General features: G+C 43.6%; 1 protein-coding gene across 1 annotated transcript in view; it reads left to right on the top strand.

The window, feature by feature from the left end:
* Positions 1 to 10,271: 10,271 nt before the first annotated feature.
* parp14 (poly(ADP-ribose) polymerase family member 14) overlaps positions 10,272 to 16,224 on the top strand; it is a 54,528-nt gene continuing 48,575 nt past the window's right edge. Inside the window, exon 1 of the mRNA XM_033024593.1 lies at positions 10,272 to 10,802. Coding sequence (XP_032880484.1) covers positions 10,610 to 10,802 — 193 coding nt within the window. The 5' untranslated portion in view covers positions 10,272 to 10,609. The remainder of the gene's footprint in view (positions 10,803 to 16,224) is intronic.

The following is a 16,224-nucleotide window of genomic DNA, read 5'->3' as shown; positions in this document are numbered from 1 at the left end:
ACTGCTATCCAAATGTGCCACTTCCTTAAGTATCCTGGGAGGCAGACCATCAGGCCCTGGGGATTTATCAGCCTTCAGTTCCATCAGTCTACCCAACACCATTTCATGCCTAATGTGAATTTCCTTCAGCTCTTACGTCACCCTAGATCCTCTGGCCTCTGGACTATTAGTTTGCCTTCCACCTCCGCAAAGGTGGTACCGTTTTGCGCCTCAATCATACTACTGTTTCTTTTGTTCTCTTGTCATTTATATACTTATTACAGTTTGGCGTGTTCCCTGATTTTAGTTGCTAATTATTTTTTCATGCCTCCTCCTTTCTCTCCTAATTTCCCTGCTCTGTCAAGTTCTATTCAGAAATCCTCTTGGTTTCTGCAGTATTAGATCAAAATTGTTGTCATAAATTTCCGTTTTGAAATTATTCCTATACTGAATGCTCCTTAACAACCAGTGATTGTTGGGGGAAAGTGGCTACATTTAGCAGTCTTCCCTTTTATAGAAGAGCCATACTTGCTTTGAACGGTCTCCATATGACTCTCGTTGCCCAAATATTGATTTATCTTCAAACATATTTTCTAAATAAATGCATCTAGAAATTATAACATGATTTCATTTCAAAGTAGGCATTACCTTTAGTGTTCTTTTATCCCAACCTAATTCCGTAGTAAAGATTTCTTTAGCTGGGATTTTGATCTTGAGTTTAATCTCTTCATTTTGATATGGAACATGAGTGGTTGCAGCAATATGTCTTAACACTAGACAGAAGAGAAAATCTATTATCATGCTACTGTTAGCATTAATTGAGGAACTGCTACAATATAGTGTACTTTTACAAAAAATCACCAAAAGTAGACAAAATGTTTAAGAAAGAACTGCAGATGCTGGAAAAATCAAAGGTAGACAAAAATGCTGGAGAAACTCAGTGGGCGAGGCAGCATCTAAGGAGCGAAGGAATAGGTGACGTTTCGAGTCGAGTCCCTTCTTCAGACTGATGTGGGGGTGGGGGGGAGAAGAAAGAAAGAGGTGGAGACAGTAGGCTGTGGGAGAGCTGGGAAGGGGAGGGGAAGGAGGGAGACAGCAAGGACTACCTGAAATTGGATAAGCCAGTGTTCATACCGCTGGTGTGTAAACTACTCAAGCGAAAATTGAGGTGCTTCTCCTCCAATTTGCGGTGGGACTCACTCTGGCCATGGAGGAGGCCCAGGATAGAAAGGTCGGATTCAGAATGGGAGGGAGAGTTGAAGAGCTGAGCCACCGGGAGATGAGGTTGGTTAATGTGAACTGTGCGGAGGTGTTGGGCGTAGCGATTGCCAAGCCTGCGCTTGGTTTCACCGATGTAGAGCAGTTGACACCTAGAGCAGCTGATGCAATAGATGAGGTTGTTGGAGGTGCAGGTGAACCTCTGCCTCACCTGGAAAGACCGCTTGGGTCTTTGGATGGAGTCGAGGGTGGAGGTAAAGCGACAAGTGTAGCATTTCCTGCTGTTGCAAGGGAAAGTACCAGGGGAGGGGGTGGTTTGGGTGGGAAGGGATGAATTAACCAAGGAGCTATGGAGGGAGCAGTCTCTGCGGAAAGCCAAAAGGGGAGGAGATAGGAAGATGTGGCCAGTGGTGGGATCCCGTTGGGGGTGGCGAAAATGTCGGAGGATTATTTGTTATATGTGAAAGCTGGTAGGTTGGAAGGTGAGGACAAGGAGGACTGTCCTTGTTACGAGTGGGTGGGGGGGGGGGGGGGGGGGGGGGGGGGGGGGGGGGTGGGGGGGATGGGGAATGAGAGCGGAGCCACGGGATATAGAGGATACCCTGGTGAGAGCCTCATCTATAGTCGAAGAGGGGAACCCCTGTTCCCTAAAGAATGAAAGTAGACCATCACTTTAGTTCTGTTTTGTCTAGCAAGAGCTATAACATCCTCTGTGCTGTTTTGTCAGAATTATGGTCAGTGCTGAAAGCCATAATTTTTCATTCTATTGCAAGTAGATTCATTTAAATATAATGGAACATGCATACTTTTAATAAATTCAGCAAAGTGATGAAATTGTGTAACTCAAGATGTCAAGATTAATATTGACCTTCTGTTGTTGTCTTGGTGAGGGTAACGAGAACTTCCCGCGTGCTAAGTTTCCGCAGTTCACATTTGGTGTGAAGACGTTGGGCCAGGTTGTGAAAGTGATCTTCCAGGATATGTTCCATATGCTCAGTATCAGCATGTTGATCCCAGCTCACAATTAGTGAAGATCTACCGTCGGGAAATGAAACTGCCATCCTGTCCGATGTCCACACCCTGGATTCCCAAACAGCTCCACGGATGTCTTTCTGAAAGAGTAACGTGAACCTCGTGTCAATTGCTGTGTACAGGTCTGCATGCAAAGTGTTACGCGAACGAAGCACTGTCTTAATGCCAGAAACGAAGGCGAACCTTCCCGAAAGCTAATAACAAGGAGATAACTCCGTGTTGCACGGAGCTGATTTTGATTTGCAATCGGGGAATCTGCTGGAGGTTCTGGCTCAATTGTGTGGCATCATCTAAATTAACCAAAGGCGAAATCCCAGTATTAGCAGATCACAACTCAGGTACTCCCTGTTTCGGTCACCTTTTTGCAGCATGTGGCTTTTTAGTCGCAGCATTGATTTGTATTACAACACATGCGAACAACTCCCGTTACCTTTGATGATTGATGTTGCAACTGCGAGACGACTCTTAATAACCCTGTAAGTCGGCAGCATTGCCACTGTTCTTGGTAACATTACACGTCAGCATCATGCGATTATTGCGTGGGGGCGGGGAGAGACAGTGAACGAGTAAAATACTTGTATACATGGGACAGGTACAAAATATTGGAAAGGTTTAGAGGGATGGGGGTCAATTTGGGACGAGCTTCGATGGGGCGTACAAGTTGGGCAGACGGGTCTTTTTTCCGTGCTGTACGACTCGAAGTTCCTCCTCAAGAGTTAAGACCTGGAATTTAAAGCATGGTTTGGAAAACAGGAGACAAAATAATCAAGAGCTCGAATTTTCACAGAGTGTTTTCTATGAAAGATCGTTATCAATCCGTTTTTTGTTCAGCCAATGAGTTTTCCCCAGTGGCAAAAGCTTGGGTCGAAAACTCCCCTGAAATCAAATTAATTCCACCAACCTCGTTATTGATTTAATATGATTGATTTTAAGATTTTTTTTAATGGCCTCTTCTCTCTGTATTGTAATATGAGAACGTTGAATTTGTTTAAAGTTACCTATTTTGAAAAATCCATTTAATGCTTCAACGCCAGCACTAAATATTGTTTACCGTATAGTAGCATTCACAAAAAAGTATTTGCAACTGTATAAAACATTAAAAACATTATAACTAAAAGCATTGGTTGGGTCACACATGAAGGATTGTGTGCAGATATGGACACCACATCATAGGAAGATTGCAATGACTTGCAGAGGAGATTCATCAAAATGTTGGATGGAATGGAACATGTCAGTTAGAAAGAGGAATTGGAATAGGCTAGGTTTGTTTCCTTTGGAGCAAAGCCCTGATAGTGATATATAAAGCTATGAGGGCAATAGGTAGGGTAGATATGGATAAACCTTTTCCTTTGGTGGAGATGCCTAAAACAAGAGAGCTTTGGGATAAGGTGAGAGATTCAAAGTTTAGAAGGGATCCATGGGTAATTTTTCGAGAGAGAGTGGGTTGAATCAGGAACATGCTGGCTGTGGAGATGGTTGAGGCAGGTACTTTCACAATGTATAAGAAGCATCTAAACAAGCACTTGATTCTCCAAGGCATAGAAGGTTATGTAATAAACATGGGTACGTGGGACTCGTATAGTTAAATACAATGGCCAGCATGGGGGGGGGGGGGGGGGGGCTGAAGGATATAGAGTTATAGAGTGATACAGTGTGTAAATGAGCCCTTCAGCCCAACATGCCCACAATGGCCAACATGTACCAGCTACACTAGTCCCACCTGCCTGCATTTGGTCTATATCCCTCCAAACCTGTCCTATCCATGTACCTGTCTAGCTGTTTCTTAAATGGTCAGATAGTCCCTGCCTCAACTACCTCCTCTGGCAGCGTGTTCCATACACCCACCACCCTTTGTGTGGGGAACGTTACCCCTCAGATTCCTATCAATTTTTTGTGGAAAAAGTTAACCCTCAGATTCTTATTACAACCCAATGGTATGAATATTCTCCAATTTCCAGTAACTAACATGCGAAAACATTCCCTCCCCCTTTATCTCCCTCTCTTCCCTGTGCCCACCTGGATGTGAAGTGAACTCTTTTCTTCCTTATATGTTTTGGGCCTATATGACTCTTCACTGAAAGAAAATCTGTAAATTTCAAATTCAATGATAGGAGGCCTTTTGCTTTGGAAAATTGAATTTGTTTCCAGATTTTTAATACTGAGAGCTGAGCACACTTGAGTTGGAAGGTCAAAACAGTAATTATGACGTTAAATTAAGTAAATTCTTTCTTCCAAAATTTCATACAAGAGAAGCAACTCCTGCACTGGTAATAATCAAATGAAGAAAGACTGATAAGTATAAGGATAAGGGGGAAGTCTTTTAGGACCGAGATGAGAAAAACTTTTTTCACACAAAAAGTGATAAATCTGTGGAATTCTCTGCCACAGAAGGTAGTTGAGGCCAGTTTATTGGCTATATTTAAGAGGGAGTTAGATGTGGCCCTTGTGGCTAAAGGGATCAGGGGGTATGGAGAGAAGGCAGGTACAGGATACTGAGTTGGATGATCAGCCATGATCATATTGAATGGCCGAAGGGCCGAATGGCCTACTCCTGCACCTGTTTTCTATGTTTATATGTTTCTATTAGAGTTACAGACTGGACACTGGGGACCAGAATCAAAGAAAATTAATATATTCAGGAAAGAAAAGTAATTATTCATGTCAACAAACATATCGTCATTGCGGAAAAAAACAGAGTGCTGGAGTAGCTCAGCAGATCAGGCAGCATCTCTGGAGAACATGGATAGGTGACATTTTGGGTCATGACTGATTGTAGTAGGGGGAGAAAGTTAAATAAGGGGTGGGGTGGGACAATAGAGTGGAGTTTTGATTGGCAGATGGTTGGACAAAGATGAAAGGACAAAAGCTGTGAGACAAGGACGGCACGGTGGAGCAGGGATAGAGTTGCTGCCTTACGATGCTTGCAGCGTCAGACACTGATGTTCAATCCCGACTCTGGGTGCTGTCTGCACGGAGTTTGTACGTTCTCCCCGTGGCCTGCGTGGGTTTTCTCCGAGATCATTGGGTTTCCTCCAACACTCCAAAGACAGACAGGTTTGTAGGTTAATTGGCTTGGTAAATGTAAAAATTGCCCCTGGTTTGTATACGATGGTGTTAATATGTGGGGATCGCTGGTCAATGTGAACCCGGTGGGCTGAAGGGCCTGTATCCACGCCATATCTATAAACTAAACAAAACAAGGATAGACAAGGAGTGAAATGTGAGGCTAAAGAAAGAATATAAATGGAAGGGGACAGGAGGGAGGCAGAAAAGGGTGCACATCCAGGTGGGGCACAGGGAAGGGTGGGGGATAAAATGGGAGGGAATGTTTTTGCAGGGTACATACTGAAAATTGGAGAATTTAATGTTCATACCATTGGTTTGTAAGCTACCCAAGCAAAATATGAGTGGCTGTTCCTCCAGTTTGTTTGTGGCCTCACTCTGGCCTTCTGGACCTTTCTGAGACCCAGGACAGAAAGGTCAGTATTGGAATGGGAAAGGGAGTTAAAACAGTTAGCAACAGGAAGATCCATTAGGCCCTGTTGGACTGAGTGCGTGTTTGTCAAAACGGTTGCCTGGTCTACACTTGGCCATGACAAAGGAGGTCACATTGGGAGCACCAAATGCAGTAGATGAGGTTAAAGGAGGTGCACGTGAGCCTTTGTCTCGTATGGAAGTGCTGCTGGGGTCCCTGGATGTATGTGACAGAGGAGGTATGGAGATAAGTATTACATCTCCTCTGGTTACAGAGGAATGTACCTAAGGAAGGGGTGGTTTGGGCTTGAAGGAATGAGTGAACCAATGAGTTGCAGGGATAGGAGTCTCTGCAGAAAGCAGTGGGGATGGGAAGATGCGCTCGTGGTGGGATCACGGTTGATCCACCACTAGTCGGAAAATGATGTGTTGCATGCGAAGGCTGGTGGGATGAAAGGTAGGAATCAGGAAACTATCCTTCTGGTACACAAAAATGCTGGTGAAACTCAGTGGGTGCAGCAGCATCTATGGAGCGAAGGAAATAGGTGACATTTTGGGCCGAAACCCTTCTTCAGACTGAGGGTCTATTTCCTTCGCTCCATAGATGCTGCTGCACCCGCTGAGTTTCTCCAGCATTTTTGTGTACCTTCGAACTTCCAGCATCTGCAGTTCCTTCTTGAAAACTCTATCCTTCTGTCTGGGGAGAGATGGAGGGAGAGCAGAACTGCAGGACACCGAGGAGATGTGGGTGAGGGATCCATCTACGATGGCAGGGGAGAAAATCCATCTACGATGGCAGGGGAGAAAATACATTTACTAAAGAAAGGATATCTTGGATGTCCCAGATGGAGAGCCTCATTCTGGAAAAAGATGCAGTGGGGATGTTGAGTGCATGGATTGGCATATTTGCAAGAGACAGGGTGGAAGGACATGCAGTCCAGAGAACTATGGGAGTCAATAGGTTTATAGTAAACTAGACCAAGTGGGACTCGTTGGGTCATTGTCACACAGGAGGTCTGGTCCCCCAACGCATCCCGTTCCCCCAACGCAATATTCCATCACTCACCCGTTCACCTAATGCAACCCGTTCCCCAAGGCAATATTTCACAACTCGCCCATAGCCCACAACGGCGCAGGGCGGCTCATTTCCCCTTACTTGCACTTGCTGCCAGGACTTTAAAAAATAATCCAATTGCACTTCCCTGCCTCCCCAGCACTCCCTCCCCCTCCTGTTCAGCCTCCATATTTTAAACTTTAAAAACTTGCTGGCAGGACAGTGTTCTGTGATTGCAACATTGTTGCAGGGAGGGCCAGCCAAGGGTTTGGATCCCATTGTTGCGGGGAGGGCACAAATGTTGTGAGGGAGTGGATCGGGATAATGCCACTTGCGACGCTGTGGGAATTTAAGGATTTGCAGGAAGCGGCTGACATGAGCGAGGTGTTTGGACGGAGAGCACTGCCAGAGGTGAGCGGGCCGGCAGAAGGCGCTGAAGTGGCGGCCAGTTCTGCTGTCGGGTCTCGGCGGGCGCTCGCAGCTCCCCGAGCTGCTTCTATCCCCGGCTACAGTGCTGTGGCTTCACGCCCGGAGAGCTGCGACAGCGGTGAGTGAGTTACTGGCATTATCCCTGACCCCCCTCCTTCTCACCACTCCTGCCCTCCCCGCAACTTTAATCATGGCACAGACTCTCCACACGCTGTGAAAGGAACTCTCCCCCGAATTGGTCACTTGAACAAGTGTTGTCATTCAATAAGATGACAACTGATATCTTTTCCCTGTACTCCCGTTTTTCCCACCATCTCTCCACCTGCCATCACCCTTCACCCCCCACCCATTCAGTAATTAAGAATAACGGAGACTAGGAAGCAAATTGAATTGTTACTGTTTTTATTTTTATTTTTTATTTTTATGGAGTGAACAATCTGGCATGCGCGGTTTAATTTATTTTTAAAGCCGACTGACTGCCTACCTTGAGTAATTACTCACGGCATGTGCCTAAAACCGCCACATGACAATTGTGAGTAAGGTGGTCCAAAAATTGTAGCGCTATCATGTACTATCATTGTCCAAATGAACGAGACCTGGGTGTCATTGTACACCAGTCATTGAAAGTAGGCATGCAGGTGCAGCAGGCAGTGAAGAAAACGAATGGTATGTTAGCTTTCATAGCAATAGGATTTGAGTATAGGAGCAGGGAGGTTCTACTGCAGTTGTACAGGGTCTTGGTGAGACCGCACCTGGAGTATTGCGTACAGTTTTGGTCTCCAAATCTGAGGAAGGACATTATTGCCATAGAGGGAGTGCAGAGAAGGTTCACCAGACTGATTCCTGGGATGTCAGGACTTTCATATGAAGAAAGACTGGATAGACTCGGCTTATACTCGCTAGAATTTAGGAGATTGAGGGCGGATCTTATAGAAACGTACAAAATTCTTAAGGGGTTGGACAGGCTGGATGCAGGAAGATTGTTCCCGATGTTGGGGAAGTCCAGGACAAGGGTTTACAGCTTAAAGATAAGGGGGAAATCCTTTAAGACCGAGATGAGAAAAACATTTTTCACACAGAGAGTGGTGAATCTCTGGAACTCTCTGCCACAGAGGGTAGTTGAGGCCAGTTCATTGGCTATATTTAAGAGGGAGTTAGATGTGGCCCTTGTGGCTAAAGGGATCAGGGGGTATAGAGAGAAGGCAGGTACGGGATACTGAGTTGGATGATCAGCCATGATCATATTGATTGGCGGTGCAGGCTCGAAGGGCCGAATGGCCTACTCCTGCACCTATTTTCTATGTATCTATGTTTTGGCGTAATGGACAAATTCACCAAATTAGAGATCGCAGATACGCACACAAACAAGCACACAAACATAGAAACAAACAAGATGAGAGTTTTAGAGATAGATAGATAGATAGATAGATAGATAGATAGATAGATAGATAGATAGATAGATAGATAGATAGATAGATAGATAGATAGATAGAGATCAAGGAAGGGGAGAGAAGGGTCAGAGATAGGCCAAGTAAATTTGTGGGCAAGGTGGAGTTTAGTGGTAAAGTTAAATGGAAATGAAGAGTGCAGGAGGCAGCCCCAATGCAGTCATTGGTGCAGTGGAGAAAGAGTAGAGGAATGGTGCCAGTGTATGTCTGGAACTGTCACTGTAACCAACATAAAAGGCGGGCACAGCTGGGGCCCATGCAAGTGCTCCTGGCTACACCTGTGAGGAAAGTGAGGGGAATCAAAGGGGAAGTTGTCAAGGGTGAGAACAAGTTCCACCAGGCAGATGAGAGTGTGAATAGAAAGGAACTGATTGGGACACTGTTGAATGAAAACTGGAGGGTCTTACGACCTTCCTGGTGGCGAATGGAGGTGTAAAGGGATTGGACATCCATGGTAAATGTGAGACAGTGGGGGTCTAGGTATTGAAAGTTATTGAAGAGTTGGAGGATTTGTGAGGTTTCTCAGATGGAGATAATCTGTGGGGCGGGAGCAGGCAGAAACCCAATGGGTTTACTAAATCACTCCTGTTTGTGGATTTTGGGAAGGAGATAGAAGTGGGCAGTGCTGGCCTGGATAACTCCAAGGATGGAGGCTGTGGAGAGGAGATTTCCAGAGATCTTGCCTTTCAGTTCAGTTTATTGTCATGTGTATCAAGTTACAGTGAAAAGCTTTTTGTTGAATGCTAACCAGTCAGCAGAAAGACAATACATGATTACAATCAATCCATTTACTGTAATCCTTTCTCTTACTCTATATCTAAATAAACCTTTGCTGTCCTCTTTTATATTACTAGAAAACTTACCTTCATATTTCATCTTTTCTCCCCATATTATTTTTTACCTACTGTTGTTTTTTTAAAAGCTTCCCAATCCTGTATTGAAATCCTCCATGACCACTGTAGCATTGCCTTTCTTCCATGTCAATTTTATCTCCTCATGTAATTTGTACCCGACATCCCGGCTATTGTTTGGAGGCCTGTATCTCCCAACAATGTATTTTTACCCTTGCATTTTCCTAGCTTTAGCCAAGGGGATTCTAGATCTTCTGATCCTATATCATCCATTGTTAAGGACTGAATTTCATTTCTTACCAGCAGAGCCACCCCACTCTCTCTGCCCACCTGCCTATGTTTTGGATATGGTGTATAACCTGGGATATTCAGCAGCCAGCTCTGATCATCTTTCAGCCACTTATCTGTGATGCCTACCAATTTCTAACAGCAGTATAATCTCATCCATATACTGAATGCGTTCAAATATAACACCTTTGTTTCAGTTTTCTCCACTCCTCTTCACAACTTAGTCACCATTTTGCCTGACCTTAGACTCTTATCCCTTCTTAAACTTTCTGCCATTACTTGTGGATACTTCAGTAACCTCTCCTGCACTCCCCAATTACTTTAACGTCATCCATATATTTCCAATTTGTTGAACCGACCCACCCCACCCATTTAGTTTAAAGCCCAAGTAACTATTTGCCAATCAGCCTCTCTCTTGTGCCCAACTATCATTTGCCAGGCTTTGTCCCGCCCCCACCTCTCTGTTCCAACATGCAGCGATCCCCCTCTTCCCCAATCAGACTAAACGGGTTGAGGCTGAAAACGTCGCTTATCCATATTCTCGAATGATGTGGTCCAACCGACTGTTAATCCAGAACATTGTATTCTATTTATATGGCATGTTGTCCAAATGAAACCTACGGATACATGTAAACATTAGCAGATTTAAAAGTGAATTTCAAAGTACAACGTCAAAGTGCAAGTAAAATCTCATTTTGAATTTTACGTATGTCAAAGGAAATAACAGTGTCAAATGACTTTCTAGTTCACCACACCCCGTTCGCTGGGCTCGTTTCTTGGAAAACGAAACTGATAGTAAAATACAGGACAAGGTAGTTTCCATTCGCCGATGGAAGATGGCCGCAGAGGATGTTTTCCCTTATCCTCTGGTAGTCGAGGGCGAATGGGACCAGGACGTCGCCAAACTTTTGAAAAATAAACTGCAGATTTATTTCCAAAGTAGGAAGCAATGTGACGGTGGAGAGTGCGTGGTGGAGTATGAAGATCTCGCTTCAAACCAGGCAGTGGTGCGCTTCGCCAGTGACCAAAGTGCGTGAGTTTTTTCGTGAACAGGTTTCACAAATAGTTACAATTCGCCTTTACACAAAAATGAAGACAATAGTTATTTCAGAAACACACTCGGTTAGGGTTCGCCAGAGCAATGCCATTTAAAAGGGCGAGACTGGGTCAGTAACTGGGAAGGGAGAAGTAATTTGTCCTCCGGATATTGTCGCGTTGATAATACATTTTAATGTCTCAAATTTGAAGGAAAGGGAGGAGGGTCTTTACACTTTTTGTCCAGCTAAACTAGAAGAAAATCCCGTGCTATCACTTCCTCCTTTTGACTGCAAGGCCCGTGAAACAAACAAGAAACCGCAATGCCTCCGAAATATTTTGGCTGCGTACATTATTTGCAGACGGACCCAATATCCAGTCTTACCAAGTTTCTGGAACTGAATGTTGTTTTTTTCCACCAATTGTATCCTATTTACTGAATATAGACACAAAATACTGGAGTAAGTAACTCAACGGGACAGGCAGCATCCCTGGAGAGAAGGAAAGGGTGACCTTTCGGGTTGACTCCCTTCTTGCCTGCGGGGATTCCCCAGTTCGGATATGCATACGGATCCTATATACTAATTTATAAGGAGGGAATTTCCAATAGAAAGTGCTGTTACTTTTTTTGTTAAAACATAATATATTGAAAAGTGGGATTGCCACGGAGCAAACAAACCAATGTTATTTCATACTTGTGTGAAGGAAGCAAAAGTCAGATGTTTCTAATGTACATGTATAATGTGTCGTCCTAATTACTCAACGTATAGGGTGATTTCACGAAAGGTCACTGGAGCGTAAATCCCCACGCACGTGACCGAAATTTTTAACTGGGGGACAAGCGTCACTTCCGGTACATGTTAGTGGATGGGAAAACACGCACTTTCACACCCGTTAAAAACATCGAAAACGGCCAGGTTTTGAGCTGCAATTAAGTGAGCCAGTCGGGGTGACCGTGAGGAACAGCTACCTAAATTTACAGTCCAAAAAAAGATAGAAACTAAGGTAAATACAAGGGCGAGCTGAAGGTGTAAACCAGGCGGAAGTGCTAGCGGACTTTTTTCTTGGAGATTTAAAGATCCAAAATATCGGGAATTATCGCGTTTGCTCGCTGCATTTCATCAAAAGTGGCATTATTGACTTTTTATCTTTATTCATTTGTTATATGAAAAGTATTAAAAGTTAGAAACCCGTCAGTAAAATTGCAAAATCGCCCATGGTTCTCGGGTGGGTTTAACATGCAAAATGAACACGCTTCTGAAGCTCGATTTACCATTTAAATAATCGTAAACTCTCAATGCGTTTGGAAATCAATTTTACTGAGATGCAAGCTTACGATTATTTAAATGGTAAATGGAGCTTCAGAAGCGTGTTCATTTTGCATGTTAAAACCTACCCGAGAACCATGGGCGATTTTGCAATTTTACTGACGGGTTTCTAACTTTTAATACTTTTCATCTAACAAATGAATAAAGATAAAAAGTCAATAATGCCACTTTTGATGAAATGCAGCGAGCAAACGCGATAATTCCCGATATTTTGGATCTTTAAATCTCCAAGAAAAAAGTCCGCTAGCACTTCCGCCTTGTTTACACCTTCAGCTCGCCCTTGTATTTACCTTAGTTTCTATCTTTGTTTTGGACTGTAAATTTAGGTAGCTGTTCCTCACGGTCACCCCGACCGGCTCCGTAAATTGCAGCTCAAAACCTGGCCGTTTTCGATGTTTTTAACGGGTGTGAAAGTGCGTGTTTTCCCATCCACTAACATGTACCGGAAGTGACGCTTGTCCCCCAGTTAAAATTTTCGGTCACGTGAGTGGGGATTTACGCTCCAGTGACCTTTCGTGTCCTAATTACTCTCCTGTGGTATCAGATGGTGCCTGGTTTAGAGGTTGTTGGATTTAAGGAGAGGTTGGATGTAGCTATCAGTGTCTAGGATCACAGATTTGTGAGACTCCTTTTCCATTTTGCTGCCAGAATGGGCATTTGCTCACCACATAACTGGTGTACATGTATCATGAGGGATTGTATTTCATTCCTTGACACTATCCAGACAACATGCTGTGATTTATCATGTCTACCTAACAAAAAGTTTTGGTAGATCATTGATTCAGGTGACACTTCCATCCCTTTGGCCAGTCTTTCCAGTAAACACAAAATGATTGCCAAATTAGGCATTACTGATCATTCATGGGACAGTTGCCCACATGTTTGCCATCTTATTTGCCCCTTAGGACTGTGGCTCTGTAGGTTTTGAGGTGGCTGATGAGGGCAATGTGGGGGGCTATAGACTCACAGAAGTAATAGATGGTGCCTTACAGGGTAGGCATGGGTCATTTGGGGATGGTCATCCATGATCACATTGAATGGCGGTGCTGGCTTGAAGGGCTGAATGGCCTACTCCTCCACCTATTGTCTATTTGTGAGGTGATATCATATCCATGGACTTGAGGTTGGCAATATTATCCTGAATGCACCTTCTACAATGGCAAACTCGGAGAATGTCCATAGCGGGTCTGTACGAGTTCGTGGATATCTCATAGCGGCTCGTACGAATAATGGTAGGTACTCGGGAAATCCGGTAAACTCGCAACGTTTTTTCAACACTGAAAAATGTCCACGAGTAAAAAAATACTCATGATGAAATTTTTTAAAACTTTTTACGGGTACTTTAGTGATCCCCTTTAGTGATGTCCACGAATCATTGGGGATGTTGCTTTTCTTCAATAAAGTTTTAAACACATCTTGAATGTTTGCCTCTGTCTATTTGGTAACTTCTTCATACAGAGTCAGACCAATGTCTGTTTCATGAATCTGATGTGGGTGCAAGCAAACAATATGGCCTGTCCAACACAGTTGACTGAATCTTAGTCAGTGGCTGTGAACATTGACATTGGTTCTCTTATCCATCCAGTATATTTTGTGGAGGTAGCAAGTGGCATTGTTAAAGTGCCCTGTGTTACCTGCTTTAGATTGTCTAGATCTCAGAAACATATAGAGGGCAGGGATCACTACTGTCCATGAGTTTTGTTGCCGACAAGTTCTTCAAGTTCTTTTCATGTGCCCATAGAAAATACAGCTGTAAAATCTGTTATTCCCACTTGCTTCCCATTTGTTCATTGGTGAAAACTGTTGCAAAATGATAAGTGGGCAAGCATATCCCCAAATCAATCTTCACATTCAATATTAAAAAAGCACTGAATATTATTCATGCTACACTCTTCCATGCTGCTACCCAGCTTGAACTTTACTATCACCATGTATAGTACTGATTACTTACTTATTTTAATACCTAGTTTTTAACATTGTTTTTAAATTGTGTCCTATGTTTTTTATGTTTGTATATTATGCACCAATGGAGTGGCAACAACAATTTCAGTGTATGCAGTGCTTACAACGACAAATAAAGGCATTTCATTCATTTCACATCTGAAAATATTTTGAAGCAATTTGCAAATTAGCCCAGTCCACTCAGCAATTGCTTGGCTCATGAATATCATCATTATTTTAACAGACAGAACCTTGAAGATGATTTCTCTGTTTACTGCTATAGTACGAGCAGGAGAACTGAGCCTATAGTTACCTCAGAATTAGAAACAAAGAACAACAGATGCTGCTTTAGCCAAAGATAGGCAAAAAGTGCTGGATTAACTCAGCGGGTCACGGTGCATCGCTGGAGAAAAAGGATAGGTGACGTTTAGGGTCGTGACCCTTCTTCTCCAACGATGCTGTCTGACCACTTGAGTTACTCTAGCGCTTTGTGTCTAACTATAATTACCTCATTCTTCCTGCTCATTACCTGCACTTGGTCTTGTTTTCTCACTGAATCCCAAGTGCGCCCTCAAACTGATGATTTAAATCACTTGGGATACAAATTTCTGTTCCAGTGTATTTCATGTATAAACACAAATATGTAATCAGGATTTATGCCTTCACTACTGAATCCTATGATTAACCGGGAAGCAAAAGCTGACACAAAGCTCATTAGAATATACTCAGGAAAATAACCTAAATCTTTGCCAAAGAGTTAGATTTTAATGGTTTCCCTAAAGATAGAAAGAAAAGCAGAAATGTTTAGGGAGACAATTCCAGATTTTAAGGACATTGTGATTTCCTTAACGGAAGCAGTTTTTATTTTTGTGGATATTTCACTCTGATATAGGTAAGTTTAAAAAAAAATTATATAAGTAATGGAACAAGAAAAAGTGTTGTAATCTATCAAATCCTTTCCAGATTTACAAATAAAGAGCCCAAATATGCTGCAATTCTTGGGGGCGGAAACCGCCCCAAACGAACAAATTTATAGGAAGGCACAAGAGACTGCACATGTTGGAATCTGAAGCAACACACAAATTGCTGGAGAGACTCAGTGGGGGGGGGGGGGGAAGTTATAGTCAAAGTTTCAGGCTGAGAGCATGCATCAGGATTGAGAAGCAGAGGTGTTATAGCCTGTAAAAATAGAGGGGTGAGGCAGAGATTGCCAGGCCATAGGTGGAACCAGATAAGGAGGAAGACGATGAGCTAAAGATGGACCCGGGTGAGGGGGTCCTCCACACCTGGTTCCATTTATTACATGCCAGACTCTGGATTTGACAGGCTAGATATAGTGAGGATGTTTCATCTGAGGAGTAGAGGACATGGGGGAAAGTTTTTTTTTTTTTAAAAGAGGCGGGCCATTTAAGATTGAGGAGAGATTTCTCCTATCAAAGTACTGTGAACCATTTTAATTTTCAGTTTAGTTTATTGTCACGTGTACCGAGGTACAGTGTTTTTGTTGCTTGCTAATCTTGATTGGAGTTTACTGGACTTTATCTTGCACTAAACATTATTCATGTTATCTCCACAAACCTTGGAGAACTGTGGAAGCTCAGCTATCATGTGCATTCAAAACAGATTGATGGTTTTCTCAGCATTAAGGAAACACAAGATATGGGCAAACTGCTGGAAATGCCACCAAGGATCAGTCTTGATGTTGAAGATTGGCAGAGCTGGCACAAAGGCCAAGTGGCCAATGCCACTCAGTTTTCTTATGTGTGATAGATGTGCATACATTTGGCGCCTATGATGGATTCCCAAGAATCCATGCTGAAACCATATGTATTGAATATGCATCCGTGATGTGCTACTGACAGCACAGCTGCAGCAGGAACCTGAATCGCCTCCCCGCTTTGTGTGGAGTGGCTGCTGGTTAGGGCTAGATTGGAGCAGACCAGGGTGTGCAATCCAGCCGCTCAGCACTGAGTTAAGGGTTGATTGTAGGCGAGCGCGGTGAGTTCAGGCCATCTCCGGGCACTGGCAGTTGCTGCTCCATGTCTTGTTAGGTCTCCAGGACGAAGTAGTCTCTCTCATCACCTCCTGCTGGATGTGAGGGAACCTGCTGTCTCCTCCTATTTGTTTGGTTGGCCACATAGGCACTG

This window comes from Amblyraja radiata, chromosome 7 (assembly GCF_010909765.2).
Source record: "Amblyraja radiata isolate CabotCenter1 chromosome 7, sAmbRad1.1.pri, whole genome shotgun sequence".
Lineage (NCBI taxonomy): Eukaryota > Metazoa > Chordata > Chondrichthyes > Rajiformes > Rajidae > Amblyraja > Amblyraja radiata.
The sequence above is the reverse complement of the archived record's forward strand: the minus strand, read 5'-3'. Positions and strand labels throughout refer to the sequence as shown.